Source organism: Pelmatolapia mariae, linkage group LG12 (genome assembly GCF_036321145.2).
Source record: "Pelmatolapia mariae isolate MD_Pm_ZW linkage group LG12, Pm_UMD_F_2, whole genome shotgun sequence".
Classification (NCBI taxonomy): domain Eukaryota; kingdom Metazoa; phylum Chordata; class Actinopteri; order Cichliformes; family Cichlidae; genus Pelmatolapia; species Pelmatolapia mariae.
Window position 1 is genome coordinate 27189963 of NC_086237.1, and position 20111 is coordinate 27210073.

The 20111-nt window shown below is 39.9% G+C and overlaps 2 protein-coding genes across 2 annotated transcripts; both read right to left on the reverse strand.

Moving 5' to 3' along the window:
- Nucleotides 1-1026: 1026 nt before the first annotated feature.
- On the reverse strand, nt 1027-12809 carry LOC134638887 (macrophage-expressed gene 1 protein-like). Its single transcript, XM_063489827.1, has 2 exons — nt 12360-12809; nt 1027-3126 (listed from the first exon to the last, which is right to left on the reverse strand). Exons 1-2 carry the CDS (start codon nt 12807-12809, stop codon nt 1453-1455), a joined length of 2124 nt encoding a protein of 707 aa, XP_063345897.1. The 3' UTR covers nt 1027-1452.
- A 5664-nt stretch (nt 12810-18473) lies between these two features.
- LOC134638635 (protamine-like protein) lies at nt 18474-19327 on the reverse strand. Its single transcript, XM_063489403.1, has one exon. It carries the CDS (start codon nt 19239-19241, stop codon nt 18678-18680), a length of 564 nt encoding a protein of 187 aa, XP_063345473.1. The 5' UTR covers nt 19242-19327; the 3' UTR covers nt 18474-18677.
- Nucleotides 19328-20111: the final 784 nt, after the last annotated feature.

Sequence of the window (20111 nt, forward strand, 5' to 3'; positions counted from 1 at the left end):
AAAAGAGAGAGTAAAACGACCACTCGCATAGCACAAATTGCTTCCTCACCTAAAAAGAGAGCAACTTTCATATAAAAAATTCTATTGTGCGTGTCAACCACAAGAGGACAGTATTGGTGCTACATTAGAGGAAAAAAAATCTAAGTAAAGTAAGTAGAAGTAAATATACTTATGTTTGAAAATACTCCAGTAAAAGTTGAAGTACTGATTTAGCTTCTTTACTCAAGTAAAAGTGAAAAATACCGGCTCTAGAAAGTACGGATATTTGTTTAAAAATGAGAGTAAAAGTAAAAAAAAAATGTCAGAAAAATAAAGTAAACAACTTCTTAATATTTGTGCAAAATTATTTATAACAATTGTTTATAACAAACATGGCATTCTGCATTTAGCTAGGCCTGAAGAGGGCAGTATTGGTTCAATCTGTAGTTTGAAAGTCTCCTCTGATTTCTGTTTTAAAAGCACCACTTAGTACTTTCAAAGATGGTGTGCCACAAAGTTATCTGTCCACATCTACAGTACTCTAAAATTAAGACGGCATGGCTGACACACCATTGTTGGCAAAGATGCATAAGACAGTCTCTTGTCAGCCTCACACATGTAGAGTTTGGAAGTTAAGATCAAGATAGGAACAGTGCAAACCAAAGATAGCCACTTCCTCCTGCATCAAACACATCCTGCATCAAGACTGATGATGATGTGATCTCCATAGCACAATCTTCTCTGTGCCGCTATCGACTTACAGCGAAAGTCTTGAATTAGGCGCAGATTGTATTTTATTGTAAGTGTAAGTGATTTTAAAAACTCTGCCATAAGGTGTGTGATGTAAAAGAAATACAAACTTTCATAGCTGCTTTCATTCTGGGACTCTACAGGGCTAGAAGCATATGCATAATATTAGTAATGTGCACAATAAAAACAGTTTTCATTTTAATCAGCTTAAGATACATAACAGAAAAGGTGTGCAAGAAATTACACAAAACAGAAAACTGTCTTTTTCTTTGATTGTTTATTAGAATATATTGTGGGAAAAAATGAAAACCCTTCTCAGATTATCTATTGTACATGTTTTTCTTGAAAGTATTTGCTAACAAAGTCATGCATACAGTGCTTAGATATGTATAAAAAAAAATTACGGCATGGTCTTGTGCATCTTGGGCCTTAATATAAAAATCACCCCTGCTTTCCCTTTTTAATGGCTCCATCTGGTGATTTCAGAGGCAGACTGCTACAAAGTAATTTCTCCCTGCATATGTGTTAATAGTCTACAGGTTAAAGTACAAAATGTGGAGCATAATAAACTAAAGTAATGCAAAGACTGATTCAAAATAGAAGCTCTTAAATGTAAATATTTTCCAGTGCTGTAAGAAGCATGAATGTGGAGACAATCAAAAGAGAAGTTCAAAGCTAAACCTGCCACACCGGTTTAATTTCTCTATGTGAGTGATTAAGCTTCTAAGCTGTGTTCTGCTCGGGAGCCTCATCTTGCTGTGACTCCCTCTCCACTTCTTCACGTATTTCCTCATAGCCTCTACTTCTAAACCCTGACATCCTCCTCCTCCTCTTGAATAGGACCACTCCCACTATGGCCACTATCAGCATCACACCCATCACACCAAAAGCTACACCTGCCTTTTCTCCATTAGACATTTGACTGAGTTCAGGGTTAAGGCCTTGAACAATTTCCTGGATTTCTTCTGTTTTGGCAAGTTTCCACATTTTGGTCTGGCCCACTCTCACCCAGCTGTTTTCTCCTTCAGTCATCACCATTACTGTGTTGGTGGCTTGCATGCTGATAAGTGGATGTTTTGTGAACGGAGGCAGACGAATTGGTTGGAGCTCTCCACCTGTGAACAGTCCAGACTGAACACAGTAGAGGATTTCACAGCCATCACTGATTGCAGCAAGGTGCTGACTGAACTTGGGAGGGCACCTGCGTTGATTGTTTGCCAGTGGGTTGGTTGACTGACAGCTGAAGAGACCTCCGAATGGTACTGAGAATCTGGTACCTGCCTCATAGTCTTTACTCATACAGATCACCTCACCATCCGAGAAAAAATTTACTGGAGTGAAATTTGGGGGACAACTTTTGCTTTTCGTGAGGGGGTTCAGGAGCAAGGGGCTGTATATGCCTCCAAACAGATACCCTGAGTTTTCTGGAGCCTGTCCATTTACAGAGCACCAGTAGGTGTTGATGCGAGCAGAACGAACATAGTTGTTGTCTTGACAACGCGTTTTGTGACAAGTGAAAAAACCCCAACAGGAATGACTTTCCCTGTGACATTCATACTTAGAGTAACTCTGAAGTCTCACCTCTGATCTGAGTAAAGTTGGGGAGTAAGGTGGACGACAGGAGAAATCACCTGTATCTGGGTTTTTCTGGGCCAGAGCATCACAAAGTGGATCTGCATCTGAACTGATTTTAACACACTCTTGGTAGACACCACCAAAACTGAGATTTGTAGCAGGACCTTCACAGGAATTATCATCCATGTTAGCCTGGAAGTTGAAGTTCTTGGAGTTGACATCAACACATCCGGGGCGAGTATTGATCTTGTAGTAGCGCTCTACAGCCTGACTGACTTTAAGAGCAACTTTTCCAATCGTAGGGTGTGGCAGCTCAGTGAGAGTGTTGGTGTTTATGAAATAGTGCAGAGGAAATCCTGAACGATCGATGGCAACAAGGTTGTTTCTGGTACTTTCCTGCCACTTCTGCAGAGTGATGCCAGGATAAAACGTTGTGCCTCCGTGGCTTTGAATGAGGGAGTACTGAATATTGGACTGATATGTATGAATTGATGAGCTCTGTTGGGCACTTTGACTGCTAATGTCAAACTTTAGTTTATCAAAGAAGTTTAATCCAGCCTGTGCTTTCACAGAAGAACTTTCTGACTCACTGTCTGACACATATGAGGAACGGAGATAGTCCTCCTGCACCAAAGCCGCCCCAGCATCCACACTAGTGATGACATGAGTCCCATAGTCCAGCACCATCTTCTCCGAGAGATAGTCTGCACTTCTCGTCTGGTTGTTCTCAATTGCATCAGCGATGTCTCTGACTTGCTGAACAAATCGTGTGTCCAGAGTGAAGTCTGGATAAGCCTTAACTGTGTAGAGGAAGTTGCGAACCTTTGAAAGAGAGGAATATAAGATTAATTACTGTTTTACATCACTGTGTATCTATATCTCTTCTTTATTTTCTGTAATTAAAATTTCTTTTAACATAAATGTACTGGGACTACAGTTAAAAAACCTTTTTTTGGCTAACTCTAATATTTTTACAGTGATTTTAAAACAAAGTACATTATATAGAATCATAAAGGAAGAAAATACTAAAGCTAAATTTCTAAGGACGTTCTATAACATTGTGGTGGCGTCTGCAAGTTTTTATGCTTTCCACCACTCTGCTGGAGTGGTGGAATGGCAGAGAGAGACGGGGGAAACATAACAAACTGGTCAAGAGATCCAGCTCTGTCCTGGACTGTCCACTGAAGTCCATCGAGCAAGTTGGGGAGGATAGAATGTTATCTAAGCTAACAGCCATTATGGACAATACCTCCCCCCCGCATGAGACTGTACGACCACTGAGCAGCTCGTTCAGCAGTAGACTTTTACAACCACAGTGTAGGAAGGAGCACAAGGCTCGCAAAATTTCAAAATATCTGGTAGCCCTTTGGGCAGGCACTCTTCAGTTTTTGGTAGCCCAAAATAAATTTAAGTAGCCTGAATAAAAAAGAATTTTTTTTATGTTTTATTTCCGTTGCAATAAAGTATAATATTGTAACGGAAACAAAAATTAATCAAAAAATTGTATAAAAATTACAATCATCAACTCAAATACTTGTTTCTAATTGAACAAAAATTTCTATGAACTTGCAAGAACTGTGTAGAACATGAATCAGTCTGTGTCAGATCCTGAATCTGAAATTTCCACTGAAGTCAAGGGTAAGAGGCAAGTGGAACCAAGATCTAGGCCATTTGCTTTTTGAAGTTTGCAAAGACTGCTAAATTTTGCCAGTGGTAGTTCACTGTTTGCAACACTGTTCTAAACAGATTTTTCAGGGCTTCTTATTCTGCTTGGTTTATTTTTAGTATGTTTTTTGCAATTGCTGTTTGTTCTGGGAAAGATATTGCAGACTGGGCAATAATGCATTTCTTGCATTTCTCATGGGTTCTGATGGGGTCTTTCTTAAAATTACTGGTCCCAGTAACAAAGGCGCTGGTCAACTCAGAAATCGAATGAAACACAACACACCTGGCAGAACATCATGTTATTTAGCTCGTCATATTCCAGCCACAGAAATTCTTTTGTCAATGAAACCATAAAGCTGCACTTTCTTTTTCCCTCATAGTCTGATTTGTCATAACTTTTCCGTTTTGTGGTAGGCTTTTCTTTGGCTGTCCCTTCTTCACCTGTCTTTGGCTCAGCAGAACTAAAATACAGGGGTAAATCCTGCTGCTTTTACACATTGACTGTAGAAACCATGGACGAACGTCTCTATCGCCCCCTGGTGTCTGGCTGCAGTATAGGTCATAAACCCCGCCTCCTCCATGTTAGTGGAAGTATTCTTTCTTTTGTTATCAATAGTTCTCATCATGCTGATTGATGTCCAAGGGGTCTCCTTTCCCATAAGTTTGATTCTAATTCCTACCGCGGTGATGTTAAATTGGGGTGAAACGTCATCATAACAGCTTTGACTGGCAGCTGCAGTCACGGAGAAACTTGCGTATCTCTGTTCGGGAATAGCAGACAGAGCGTAGGCTCTGAGGGGAGGCCGCCAGTGTTTACGCTACGAAAACACGACCGAGTGTTTTAACCTGACAGGCTGAGGTGTTCTTCAGTAAACTGGACTACCCGACAGAAGGACCCGAGGCCACGCTGCACTTTATCGGTAAGTTAAACGTGTTTGTAAGCTAATCCGTAACTACTGTCCATAGCTCCTGAGACCTAGCTAGCTAAGATGAGCACTCGGCTGTCAGGGTTCGTTTAGCTAATCTGCAGGTGAATGAATTTACTAAAGAAATCAAGAGAAACGTTCCGGGCTAATCAGTCACTAATTACTGTTACTGTACTTTTATTACAAGTATTATACTGTAAAAACAACAGGCTGCACCCTGCTGCAGCTCCTGTGCAGAGTTGATTATTAAATATCTTATTAAACAGCAGCATGTTTTCAGTCTCTTCCCACATGTGTAAAGACAGTAACATCTTTTTTAAAAGCTTGTACTTCAGTAACTCCTCATTAATCAGGAACTATGGATTAAAGTACTGTAGTGTACTGTAATACTGAAAAAATGTAAGAGAAGAACTTCAGATCCTGAGTGTGTGAGGACAGAAGAATCAGCTTTATTTCAATATTGAGGGATAAAATTTATATTTGAGTTTGTGATGGTTCTGTTCTCTTTGTGATTATAGGAGCTGCCCTCAGATTCAGACCTCAGCACCACCCAGTGACAGCAGACAGATCATCCAGCATGTTCACATGTTAACTGCAAAATGAACTGATGAAAACAGTACAAAGGTTAAAGTACCACACGTGCTGTAGTGAAAGCTGCAGCTTTATTGATAAAGTTAAAGACAAAAAAACAAAAGGATTAATCACTCATGTAACAGTGTCACTATATATCAGCATTAACAGGACCTCAGTTTGGTTTTTCACAAAGCTGCTGATCTCAGACCTGCACAGCTTCCGTTTTAAACACTTGATGTACTCAGCTGCATGAAAAGCATATGAGATTTTCTCTAACACAATTAAATAAAACCTGATGAAGGTCAAAGGTCGTCACTTGTATGTTGAACTACAAACTTGTCATCTGGAATTCTTTCACAGTTTTTTGCAGATAGTGTGTTATTTACCATAAAGATTCAGAGTTATTCATACCAGAGTAACCAGAGAGGATCATATATTTTTAAATATATAACTTTCTACAGGACTGAATATAATATCTTTATGTAAAAGTCTGGAGCCTCTGGGGAGTATCCGAGTATTTATAACATTAAACAAACCAAAGGTCTCCATCACAGTGTTCATGAAATGCTGGGTTTATCCATCTCCTGGATCGGGCCTACGGAGGAGTGCTGAAGATTTCCCTGTGAGGGAGCTGCTGGTGAAGATCATGAGTCCTGCTTGATCAATGTGATGAGCTTCAGTCTTCCTGGTGTTTCTTAAATGAAGTCTCTCTCAGTCGGTCAACAGAACATCTGGCATAGGACAGCTGTGATGAAAGAAAAGGAAGACGTTTCTCCAAACCTCTGGACTCAGGAAACCCAGCTTGGTCCTGGTGGTCTCCCTCACTAGTTTCTCTCCAGGGTGAATGTAGCTGTGGATATAATATGGACTCTATTATAAAATGAAAAGAATACTACTACACTACTGAAACGTTCTGCTGATGTTTTTAAAGTTTCCATGTTACCAGGCTGTAGAGGGCTCTGAAGATTTAAACAGTTTTAGATCCATTACACTCACAGTCTTATGTTAAAATCTCAAAGGACAGCATTATATTTTTTATATTAACAGTAACTCTGGGCTTCTGTAGAGTGTGCAGATGATCTCATCGCTGTCTAAAAATGGATAAAAACAAATATAAGAAGTGCTGAATCCTTCAATAACACAGACTATTAGAGTAGCAGGTGTGTAGCATCGCTAACTAGCTAGCAACAAGCCTCCAACACAGTGCGTATGCTAGCGGCTAATCTAGCAAACGAATTAACAACAAAGTGATTTTAGAACTACAAGATGATAAGCTGTGCGTCTTTTTTTATAACAGTGACATGGTTATATTTACCTTAATTAACCGAGTGGTCAGTCCCGGTAAACCAGCAAAAAAACTCGAGCAGCCGGGCTACATAAAAAGTGTAGGGGGGCGTGTTTGCGGTCATGTCCAGCGGGTGTGTGGGCGGGAGCGTTACACAGTCGCTCCACCTCAAGTCACTACTGCGCAGACTCTGGCTCCAAAGTTGCAAGATGGCAGCCTCCACAAGCGGGATATTTTGGCTGTATCCCAATTCAGGTTCTGCAGCCTTAAAGTACGCAGCCTCAACGGTCCTCAAGGGCCGCGTACTCAAAGACCACTAAGGCCGGAAGTGCGAGGCTTGTGAAATGGGACGGTCTAGCCTCCGTCGCGCTGCCCAGGTTGCCTAGCAACCATGATAGCTGGAAACGTGTGGTTGACAGAAATGAAGGAGAACATATTTTGTTCATTTGTTTGTTTGTTTCTACACGAGCTTTGTGTGATTTAATAAGTATCTGAGGCTGAGACCACAGGACTGTAAAACATGATTGTTGGCCTTCATTTCTGTACTGAACAGTCATTTTAAGATTAGCTAGTAAATAACAATTAGTTAATGTTGTTCATGAGACTAAAGTCAGTGTAAATATGATATGGCCAATATTATAGTTATTATATTAATCATTATAAGTTATTACAGCAGTGAGTTTGAAGTCTCAAATCAAATCACTTTTATTGTCACATCACATGTGGTACAGCACATGTGAGTGAACTCTGTGTCAAATACTGAGCTCCAGTAAACATTCAAGTTGCAGTTATTTATATTTCCTATCACCTTAAATCTTCACTCAAAGACAAGTATCTTTGACAGTGTATATATAGGTGTATTATATATATAAGAGACAAATGTTGATCCTTCAGTATGTTGGCATTACTAAATTTGGCTCAATGCTTACATATATGTGTAAAAATAAAATGTACGAGCTGTGATAACTGTTGCTGATAGAATGAAGAGTAGACTGATATATTAAATATTCCTTTATTGGGTGAGAAAATCATACCATGTGACCCATCTGACCGGCGCCACCGGTCAGAGGGACCGGTGGCGCCAGTGTCCGGCAGCCTCGCCTCTGTCAGTGCGCCCCAGGGTGGCTGTGGCTACAACGTAGCTTGCCATCACCAGTGTGTGAATGTGTGTGTGAATGGGTGGATGACTGGATATGTAAAGCGCTTTGGGGTCCTTAGGGACTAGTAAAGCGCTATATAAATACAGGCCATTTACCATAACTGCTTTAAGTCATACAGAATAGATATCAGAGCCTTAAACAGGCTGACTTCTGCTAAATGGGTCAAACTGGGCAGAAAGTATACAAACACATAACATCCTTATAGAATATGATGTAACACTATAGATAAACTTACCTCAGAATATATAAAGCATATAAACAATTACAGCAATATGATGCAACAAACACAGCAGTACTACTAATCCAAAATACTCAAAGCTTCATAGAACTGAAACAAACATTTATTTTTAGCTCCATTCTGCTGCTGATACATACTTTAGGTTTCTGAATATTAAACTTGTTGCTGCCTTTCATAGTGTTTAACTTGAAGGCTCTGAGTACTTTCTCCAACACTGAAAACACTGGAACGATAACATTATTTGAACATTACCTAATAAGACTGATTCAGGACAGACAATTAGCTATTTTAAACTTTTCTAGCAGTCCTTCACAAACAGGGAACAGTCTGTCTATTCTCTCCATCTGTCAGCTGCTGCTGGCTCTTCCTCCTCCTCTTCCTCACACACTGCTGAGTTTGTCCTGGTGGATCATCAGGGGTGCAAAGCCTCACAGATGATGTGCAGCAGTGGGTCCCTCAGTCTGTCCTCACTCTGGACACTTGCAGTTGTCACACATGGAAATCAAATGTGTGATAAGCTGCAGGATTCAAACAAAAGTGTAACTTATAAATACATGTTCATACTTTTATTACACAATCAGAGAGAAAGAAAAAGAGAGAGAGTGCAGGACAGACAGACAGGTGACAGTCTCAGGTGTATACACTGCTACAAAACAGCACAAGAGAAGGAGGATTTAGTGTTTGTGTTATTACGAGTGCTAAACAAGAAGAGTTCCCAGATGGTACAGTGGACACATGTGTGACTCCTGTGATTAAAGCATCTTTCTTTCAGCTTAACAAGTGAACCGTCAGCTCGTTCAAACACACGTTAAAGTCCGTTTGGCTCGACACCACCGAACAGAGGCAGCAATATAACATAACTAACATTAACAGTGCAGTGAATCCTGCTTGTGCCGTGATATTCAGGACTGCAAACCGAGCAGCTTTCACTGACTTTCAGCTTGTTGTGTTTGTGGATATATGACTGACTTTAATTATCCATAAAATCATCACATTCTCTGTAAGATTAAGGTCGACTATTGAACGGCGTATATTTTAAAGGCTTTAAAACCAAGCTGACGCTGAAAGTACAAACATCGCAAATGTCACATAACTTTGCCGACATGTGGCCAACAGTAATGTTTTAATGTTCTCCATTATTCAACATTTGCACATAAATAAGTGACATATTATTCAGTACTTACTTTTAACAGTTTACTCTTCGGCCGCTCCGCTTCTGCCGTCTGTGGCAAAATTATCCACACCGACTGCCGCGCTATGAATTGTGGGATATGTTGGGCCACGAAGTCTACACCGCCACGTACTTAAAATTCAGGGAAATGAAGAACGCATTTGAGGGCCGCATTTCGAGCAGCCTTCGAATTGGGACAGCCTTCAGCGTCGCTGTGACGTAATGGGCCTTAAAATGCGGCCTTTAAGGCTGCAGACCCTGAATTGGGATACAGCCAACGGCTTCATTTTTGCACAATGGTAGGAGGCGGAGTCGCGTCGTCCATGTTTTCTACAGTCAATGCTTTTACACACTTACTTACATAATGGTCAGCGATTCTCTGCGCAATCAACCTCTCACATGTTTAAGCTTGCTGTGGGAGATTTCACTTGTCACGTTTGAATAGTAAGCTAATGAGTGATAAGACGATATCAGAGGAATTGGTGCACAATTAATCGTCACTCACCAATCAGTACTGCACACAATTCGCAAGATAGCAAAGTGAAAGCAAAAAACAAGCGCAAATTCAAACGCGATTTCAATATCTCACATATTGACAGTGGCTCATCGATGCCAATGACATAATTACTCAGCTACATTTTCGAAAGAATGCAAAAGCATTGACATATATTTTTCCTTCCTATGATAGCCCGACGGGCAGGGCTGAGATAGACTTTGGTAGCCCGACTGGAAAAATCACTAGCCCCAGGACGTCAGGCTAGCGATTTTGCGAGCCCTGGAGCGCTACTGCAGGTCATTCTTACCAGCAGCTGTCAGACTCTATAATAGGGCTGGGTATCGTCACTGATTTCTAGAATCGATTCGTTTCCGATTCACAAGGTCCCGAATCGATTCGATCCACGATTCGATTCAATTAAATTCGATTTGAATCTGGGAAATTTTGAGAGTCAGAAATATTATAATTCAGATCAGTACATTTACATATTTTTGTATCTATAAAAAGGAAGCTGACACACGCAAGACTTTATCAAAGGTGTGAGCGTCACAGCAGATGCCTTTGTGTCAAAGTATCTGAAGATAAAACACAGAAAAACATGAAGGTGGTTTTCCTGGCCTGGGATTTTATAAAAATATTCTGCAGTACATCAAAAACGAAAGAAAACCATTAATCAACATATGAACGTTACCTCTGAAGTTACAGCGGTTTTATTAGACACACGGCTAAGCGTTTTGCATTTTGCATAATTTTAAAACATTAAAATTTGTTCAGTATTGAACGGCAGAAATTAGGTTTTCTTTTCAGAAGTATGTAAAACGAAAAAAAAAAAAACAGCGGCCGACAGCGCTGTAAACAACGGTAGACTTGTGCGTAACAAGCAAGCGAATAATGCAGAAAACAGATTTTTAGACGGGAAACTGTTCTTGCAGTACAGAGAGAGAGAGCTGTGCATGAAGTGTGATTTTATCGTGGGTGAAGCAAAGCAGTAAAAGTCAGAGTGATTTCATGACGATGTTTATGTAAAGCGTAGTTTGGATCTTCTTTTGCTGCTGGTTCGGTCAATATTGTTTGGAGAGAGATTAAACGAACAGCTTTAGAATCAGCGCAAAAAGGGCGTGAACACAAATCGCGGACCCGCCGAAACATCAGAATCAGCGAGCTGTCGGCTTTCAGCCCCGACCGTGTCCGTGCAGTTGTTGTTGCTGAAAGAGCAGAGTGAAGCTGACCCCCCACCCACTTGAAACGTAAAGGCAAATAGGCGGAGCGGTTAGTGCTACGTTTGTGCAGATTTGTGCAGGTAAAATTAGCGTTTGTGCTGCTATGGTTTTTGAGATATTAAACATTATTTTATAGGTCATTCAAAGGTCACCATCCCCCCAGACTGCTCCAAAACAAACCAAAGTGGTCTACTTTTTTAGTGCTACGTTTGTGCAGATTTGTGCAGGTAAAATTAGCGTTTGTGCTGCTACGGTTTCTGAGATATAATGATTTCAATTATTACGGCCTACGCTGTATAACACCAGTGTCTGTGGCAGTGAGTTTCAGCAGCTGTGGAGTTTTGCACTTTTTCTAGGCTTGCTGCATATTAACTTTAATTAGTTTACACTTTAGTAACACAATTTATTCAGCGGAAAGGTCGATATTTCTTTTGTTACCAGTGCAGAAACGTACACAAGGTAGGCTAAAGTTTTTATTTTTTCTGTGGCAAAACTGAGTTTCATGTGAAGTGATTCACGTATACCTAAATTATTATTATCCGTCCGCGGGAGCGCGCGCAGCCGCTTAAAGCTGCAGCGCCCGTCAGGTGAGAAAGGCGACATCTCACTGATTCTGATCCGCGGGTCCGTGTGTTTACGTCCTTGTGCAGAATCCGTGTACCTGCTCTCATTTACTGTCTTAGCTGTTTGGTGGTTGTTGAAATTTTGTGAGGTTTCACCTGGGATTCTGGCGTTTCGGGCAAAATAAATTTATATTAAAAAATCGATTCAGGATTTTAATGAATCGATTTCACGTTATCCAAGCCAGAATCGATTTTAATCGATGAATCGATTATTAAAACCCACCCCTACTCTATAACACAGTTTAACATGGCTATCTTACTCATCACCGGTTTAATTGACATATCACATGTTTTTAATTGCTGCTACTGATTTCCATCTTGTTTGTACACTATATATTTCTATATTTCACCAGGAGTATTCATACCCCCCCCCCAACCACCCCCACACACACACACACACACACACACTTGTGTGCATGTCTCTATAAAATTTTATACATATGTCAGTTGCTTATTTATATAGACTTTGTGTCTATATTCCTCTTGCTATAAGATCAGTGTAACACACAAATTTCTCATTCTTGGGATAATAAAGGTTTATTCTATTCTAAATATAATGTCTTAGCATACTGTTCTGTACAAATACTGTATAATTTATAAACGGTAAATTGCTTAATATAAAAAAAATGTCTCAACATCAGTACTGTGCATTTTCCTTTACCTTTATTGTTATTGATTCAAAACATCTGAAAACTTACCTGCACTCTGGCCGTGGTTGATGAGTCTCTGACCTGATGGGTTTTCATTCTAGTGTTCTCAACAGAAAATTTACCATTGAGCACCGTGAGGAAGGATATGTCAGCATTAATGGAGTGAGATGTCGAGCTTTTCTGCTCAAGCCAGGAACTGATGATCTCTGAGCTGGTCTCCACACCTGTCTGTTTTTGGGGGATGACAAACACTTCATCTGGAATGAGGTAGAGCCCATCCTCAGTGGTCTGGCACTGGAAGTAGCTGAGGTTCATGACTCGACCCATGTCCATGTTCCGGAGGTTGTCCCAGCCTCCACCTGGCAGCACCTCCAGTGCTGTGATGGAGAGGTTGGTAGAAGCACGGCATTGTCTGAGCCAGTTTGTTGGACGGCTCACAGGTACTGAAGAGCAGACATGAAGGAAAGAGAGAGCCAGGAAGGTCACTGCTGTTTCCATCATGACTGTGTCAAAAGTGAGTGCTGACACCACTGACTATAAACCCTAAGCCCCTCCTACTTTTGGGCAGTTTATCATATGACAAAGAGGAACATCTTTTTCCACAACCTTAGCTTATTAGCTTATTCCCTCACAGAAAAATGTCTTATCAGTAAAATGTAGCCACAGTAAAGGCACCATACTTTATATTTACCTACTGCACATAGACCTGCAGTGATTTATCTAATATTTCAGGTCATTTAAAACTGTTATTTCACCAGTCAGTGCCAAAGTTTGCTGAAATGAATTCAAAGATGAATGAATTCATAGGAAAGTGCAGTTAGTTGGGTGAATGAGAGCTCCTAGGAGGAAAGAAATATTTATTAAACTTGCAAAAGTACACAATAATCTGGCAAAAGAAAATAATATTTAAGTAAGAGAAGTAAAATCAAAAACCTCTGCACCAGAAATGGGTAGACTGGTTAAGTCTTCCTCATATTAAAAGGAACTGAAAGTTGATCTGAAAACATTGTCTCTGTTTTCACACGTATTTGCAAGTAAGTCACATGAGTACACGTCATTGGGTTTTTCCTGAAAATTTCTGTTTCTACCCAGAAGTTGATAATAAGCTCTCTGCACACCATGGTTACAATGTTTCCTCTTACATGCATGGGGATGTCTACCTCATTTCCAATAGTTTATTTTGGCTTGATCTGTGACTTCTTTTGGTTATGTGAAGAGAAAAAAAAGGGGGGGGGGCACTCTCCACACATTCAGCTCTTGTTTCCTGTCTGCTGTATGGAAAAAGCCTTAATTGTGACCACAGTTTTGACAAGATTCCCAGCACCACTGTCTGAAATGCAACACCTCACTGTTCTACCTCTTTCCTTACCTCCTCCACACATGCAATATCAACTAAAAAAGGTCAAGTTTGGGTTCATCACTTCATAAAACCGGTTGTACCTGATTTTCACTCCAGTTCTTGTGTAATTTGGCATACCTCTGGCTTTTTTTCCTGTTCCCTTCCTTAAGAATGGCTTGACAGCCGCCCTTTTGATGAGCTCATTTTCAACTTTTGACTCAAGGCCCAGATGCAGTTTTCAGGTCCCGTGCGAGGTCTTTGAGAGTCTTTCCTGTTTCTTAAGGACAGGACTTTTAGATACTGTTCATCTGCTGTTGATAGTTTTTTTTTTAGGCCTGCAACTTCTTCTTTTGTCCTGTGATTGTCCATTTCCCTGTTTTATTTTTTTTTTTAAATTGCACCACATGCCCGGTTTTGCTTATGCAAAAACAATTTTTGGTTAATAGGTCTTTGGGAATCATTTGTTTGTGCACAAATACTATTTTATATCTCCAAAGTGTTGTCTTTGACATAAAAACCTCTTTAGACTCAACTAAAGAAATGTGAACAAATGGTGTGTTTTTGCAACAGGCTTGTACCGTGCACAGGTACATGTTCTGAACTGAATTTTTTTTTAGCTTCTTTTAATAATGCTATCAGAGATGCGAGGGCTGCATATTTCTCACAAATGGTTACAAAGAGCAGAGGTAATCCTAAGGTGTTATTCAACACCATTTGTGACATGTTACTCCTGCTCTACCTGCAGCCCCTATTTCCTCTAATGAAGATTGTGAAAATGTTCTTTCTTTTCTGCTTGCAAAAATTAATAATGTAAGAATGAATTTTTTAAAATCAGTACCTGTTTAGTCTGTCTCTACCCCATCTCGGCCCGTCATCTTGGATACTTTCTCTCCTGTTTCACTACCTGCGCTGGTAAAACTAGTGAATTCAGTGAAAGCATCCTCTTGTTGTTGTACCTGCATCATTATTCAAAAATGTCTTCCAGTCTATTGGTCCATGTTTGCTCACTTTAATCAACTCTTCACTGGCGTCTGGCATAGTTCTGGTTTATTTTTAAAAATGCTGCTATTCTCCCACTTTTAAAAAAATCCCAGCCAGACACTTCTCTTTGGAGCAGTTACAGGCAAATCTATAAATTACTGTTAATTTCTAAGCTTCTAGAAGATTTTGTGGCTAAGCAACTTATAGAGGCTCTGGACAAAGATAGCTTTTCTTGATACGTTTCAGTCCAGCTTTCGTAGAGTTCACTCCACGCAAACAGCCCTTCTTAGGGTCTCTAGCAACATTTTGATGAGTAATGATGGAAAATGCTCTGTTCTGCTTATATTGGACCTCACGTCGGCGTTTGACACAGTTGACCGCCATATCCTGCTTGAAAGGCCAAAACTTTGGGTTGGTGTATGTGGAACTGCCTTAGAGTGGTTCTCCTCATATTTACATCACCGATGTTTTTCTGTGGGGTCTCTGATTTTAGGTCATCCTCTACCTCCCTTACTTATGGTGTCCCTCAGGGTTCTGTCTTGGGGCCTTTATTTTTTTTAATGTATCTTCTCCCCCCTCCAGCATATAATGGGCTCCTTCAAGGACATCTCTTATCACTGTTATGCTGATGACATTCAGTTGTACATTTCTTTTAAGCCCCAAGATTTATCTAAGCTCCAGCTTCTGAATGACTGCCTAGATTCTATCAAAAGTTGGATGGCTGGGTTCCTCCAAATTAACAAGAGGAAAACTGAAATCCTTGTATGCACTCCTGACAGATTTTTACCCCAGATAGTGAAAGCCCTTGGTCCTCTCTCAATCTATCTTAAGAACCTTAGATGTTTAAAAAAAAAAAAAAAACAATTCAAAACTCACCTTTTTTAAAATAGCTTTTCGTTAATTTTTGCCTGTTTTATATTGTCTGTTTTACCTTTCATGACTTGTTATCTTTTGTGCAGCACTTCGTGATTCTGTCTAGAAAAGTGCTATGTAAATAAAATTTTATTTATTTGTTGTTTATAAAATGCGTAAAAAAGCTATTCATGTCCTAAAAGTGTAATGGTACTGGGTCACGGACCCAGTGCCTTGAATTTATTATTATTGGGTTTATCATTGATAGTTCTTGATAGTGCTTCATGTTCCCATGTTCCATGTTCCATGTTTTAGTGCCGAGTCTGCATCATGGTGTTATTCTCAGTTTCCTGTTTTACTTTGGTAATCCTTGTCCCATGTTTCTGGTTTCAGTGTTCCTTCCCCATCTTTCATCGTCCTTGCATTCTCCCAGCTGTGTCTCCCTCCTGTCTCGCATTCACTTATCACGCTAGTATGTATTTAAGCCCTGTGTTTTTCCCTGTCTTTGTCGCGTCTTCTGTGTTAGCTGTGTGTTCATCCCTCGTCCTATGTCGTCAGGTTATGACATGCCACGCTGCTTAATTACATACAGGTACACATGACTACCAGTATAAGGACCTGAAGAATGAGACTATTTCCAGTCACAGAAAAATTACTTCAAGCAGACTAGATTAAAATCTAGCCTTAGTAAAAGGCAGTGTCAGAAAAACCACAATTAGAGATTATTGGGTTAAATGTTTAGGTAACAGCCATGATGCTGAATTTATTGTGCAATTGGACTATCAGATAACACAGTGATTTGTGTTTTTTAATTGTCTAAGTTCAGTTTTAGATGAATTTGAAAAGGAAAGTTCCATGTGGACAACATGAGAAGCCACTTAGGAGAGTTGCAAGTAAATGAGGGACCTTTGCTTTCTTCTGTCAAATATATTTTATTCATTTCAAAAGTAATTTACTACTTTCTTTTTTATTAGTATTTACAAACACAGAAACTGTCACCTGTTCAAATAAAAGTGAGGAAGTATGCAGCAGAAAAGAGAACTAACATTTATTCTTAGTCTAAGCTAAGACTAGCACAGTGTCAGTGTTATTATTAAACAGAAAACAGGAAGTAAATGTATAGACGTGCTTTGTTTTCACACATACAGTTCCGTAGAATCCAATTCCCCTACTTGAGTGCAGACCTGATGATGATTTAGGTCATATTCATAAAGAAATGCAGACAATTGAAAACAGTTCATAAACTCAAACGCACCACTTTACATGGCCAATAATCTCCTGGTACTTTCTGAGCCCAACAATCAAGTTCTAATCTTTAGCAAACTACATATTTTGATGGAAAAAATAAACAAAAAGAAAACGATTTGTACGAATAAACTGCAGAATTTCAATTAATGCATCAATTCAAAATAGCAAAGGGAGAACAACTGATTGTTATTTTTTCGGTTTATTTGGGGTTAATGTTTGGCACTGAATAAATCAATATGTTCACACTTTTCTCTCAGTTCCTCTCTCATGCTCTGCCACTGACAAACAGAGTAAAACTCCCAGAATTACAGGAAATACATTACAGTAGCATGGGCACTTTCTCCATTTTAAACAATTGTAACATTTTTCATCTGTTATTTAATTTAAAAAAAAAAAACCCTCACTCGGTTTTATGACAGATTTTTGAGTGAGAGGGATGCCAGCTTGTATTTGTGCAATAGGGTTCTATAAAATACTTAGTTGGTCACATTTTTCTTCAGTAATCTGCATGTTACAGTGAAATTAAACCACACACAGTCTATGCACCTGACCCCAGATAAACCTTGCCTACATTTCCAGTTAACAGTTGTTAATTAATCCCGCCAGCAGGTGGCAACACTAAACCGCTCAGCTAATGAATCGCACAGTGGCGCGAGTCACTGCTGTTTGGATACCTACAGTCTTTCTTCGTTTTGCTTCTGTAAAGCGCCTTTAAAAAGCAATCAAGGTGTGATTTTAAATGTAGGCTTTAGTTTGAGAGGCTTAATAGAAATCTACTGTTGATGGTTTTGTCATTTTAACTTACTTGTATCACGTGTCTTTAATTGGTCAAGCTGTGAGCTTGGTTTTTAGTCAGGTGTCTATTTATATTTAAACCTTTGTGAAACTGGGTGTAATTTCTGAGTAGTTAAAGAATTATTTTTGCGGTACCCCCTGTGTGAATGGTTTTGTATAGATTATTTCACATTAGTTTAAAACCTCATGAAGTCAGAATATAATAATTAACAACAATATCACCCCTTCATCCCGATCACGTTCTCATGCTAAGCTCAGAGTAACAGCTGTCCTCTGCTGTGTACATTCAGTCATAAACTGCGGTAATGAGTGTGATAGAATAAGCCCCTTTTGGGAGATAAGCGGAAACCATGTTGTGATACGCCCATGAAGCCTCACTCTTCTTAGTATTGGTGAGCTCACACGGCTGTCACTTCCTGTCGATTTTCCTTTTCTCACATTTATAAGAGTATCTAACCGGTTTCTTTTTCTTTTCTTTTTTTAAAATCAATGTGGAATACTATAGAAAATAGGGAAAGTGAAAACTTTGCATAAGTATCTCAACAATTTAATTTAATAACCCGACGTTGTGACATATGGATAAGGATGGCACAAAGTTTTGTGTTTGTTTGTTTGTTTTACTACTTACCAGCTTCCATAAAATCGTTTGACACTGTGGGACTAAAAAAGATAATCTGCCACTTCCCAAGAAAGTTAAAAAGAGTTAAAAACTATATAACTCTGGGAAACTAGCTCCCTGTGCGTAATTGCGCGTAATACGCACTCCTCCCAAACTTAGCCATGAGTCAGGCAAATCAGCTGTTAAGGCGTCATGCACCAAAAAAGGTTAACTGTCGTTCAAAAGACATCGATTTTTTTTCTTTTCCCGATATTGTTTGTTTTTTTTCAATTAAATTTTAGTAGGCTGGAGAATTTCTTTTTCAGATAAAAGCACACTGCACGCTCTGTAAATGAAAATAATTTTATTTCAAGCAAGTGCTATTCAGTTCATTAGAACATCATGACAGGAAGCAGAAAAGAAAGGCTTGTACAAACTGCGAGTTCATTTTTTCTACTTTAGAAAAAAAAAACTACTTAAAGCTTGACTTGAATGCAGCTCAGTCCGCATAGAGTCCACAAAGACCAGCATTTAGTGTTCAGTGGAAGAGCATTCACTTCTTGGCAGCAGACCTGGTCTTGGAGACTCTGCGTTTGGTCTTCTTTGGGCTCTTTGGCTTCTTGGACTTCTTGGCCGCAGCGGGTCTCTTGGCTTTCTTCGGGCTCTTTGACTTTCTCCTTTTCTTGGGGGACTTCTTGGCTGCAGGAGTGGCTCCTCCTGCTGCTGCTGTTTTCTTGACGCTGGCCCGCTTGACCTTTTTCGCCTTTGGCTTCTTCTTTCTCACCACCTTCCTCTTCCTAGGTGTGGGGGGCTTTTTGTTGAGCTTGAAAGAGCCCGAAGCCCCGCTGCCCTTGGTCTGGACCAGAGACTTTTTGGTCACCAAGCGCTTCACGGCGATGAGAATCCTGGCATTGTTTTTCACCACATCATATCCACCGACCTTCAGAGCCTTCTTCAGGGCTACCAGAGACACACCGCCACGCTGTGTGGATGTGGACAGAGCCTTCAGTATCAAGTCTGACACAGTCAGGCCTGTTTTCTTCCTCGGAGACTTGGCTCTCTTTTTAGGAGATTTGGCCGGAGCTGGCGGAGTCAAAGCAATCGCAGCAGAAGACATTGCAGCAGCTCTGATACCGAGATGAAGTCAGTGAGGGCCACAGACAGAATCAGTAGAGAGTGATATCTCTGCTTGCCCTTTTGGCTGGTTGAGGCTTTATAAAACCCCAATGAGAACCGTGTAGAGTCAGTCCCACTGCCACAGTGCGCCTCTTCTCCTCCTCCGCCACTTGATCAAATTTGTGTTTTCTTCAACTGGATAATTCTTTAAAATTCCAACGTAAAGTGTCACATAACCATATAAAAGTCATTTCACAGCAATCAGCGAAATGTGAACTGTCTGTCTGTGTGTTTTTATTCAGCATGTGTTCAAATATATTAGCACCTGTTGAGCGATTAGAAGCTGACAAACGAAGAATGCAATGTGGGAATCATGCTTTGAACATTTTGACGATGTTATATTTCCCAAATAAGTAAGAAAAAAGTTTTACAATTAAATAAGCTCTAACATAGCGACGTGTCTAGTACACCGAGCCCAAAATTTAGCTTTATTTCCACCGTTATTGCGAAATATTTTCACGTAAAGAGGACTTAAGAAACACACTTGCCTTGATTCTATTTCGAGGTAACCACAGAGAGACTTCTGAGGATATATATTCAACTTGGAATCAAAGCAAGGGCGGTCTTTGAGTTGGGGATGATGTGTTAAAGTATAATTAACAGAAAATTTAGTTTGATATGAATATACGTAACATGAAAGTGAAATTAAGGCTACATTATGTATTCACTGTGTGGAGCTGGACCAAAGCCAGAGTAGTTATCAGCCTGTGAGGAGGGGCAGCCCAAGAAACGAATTTCTGATTAATTTCCCGGGTTTTCTTTTTAACGAGACACTTTGTGGAATGATTCCAGTGGGGTGCATGTACATAAA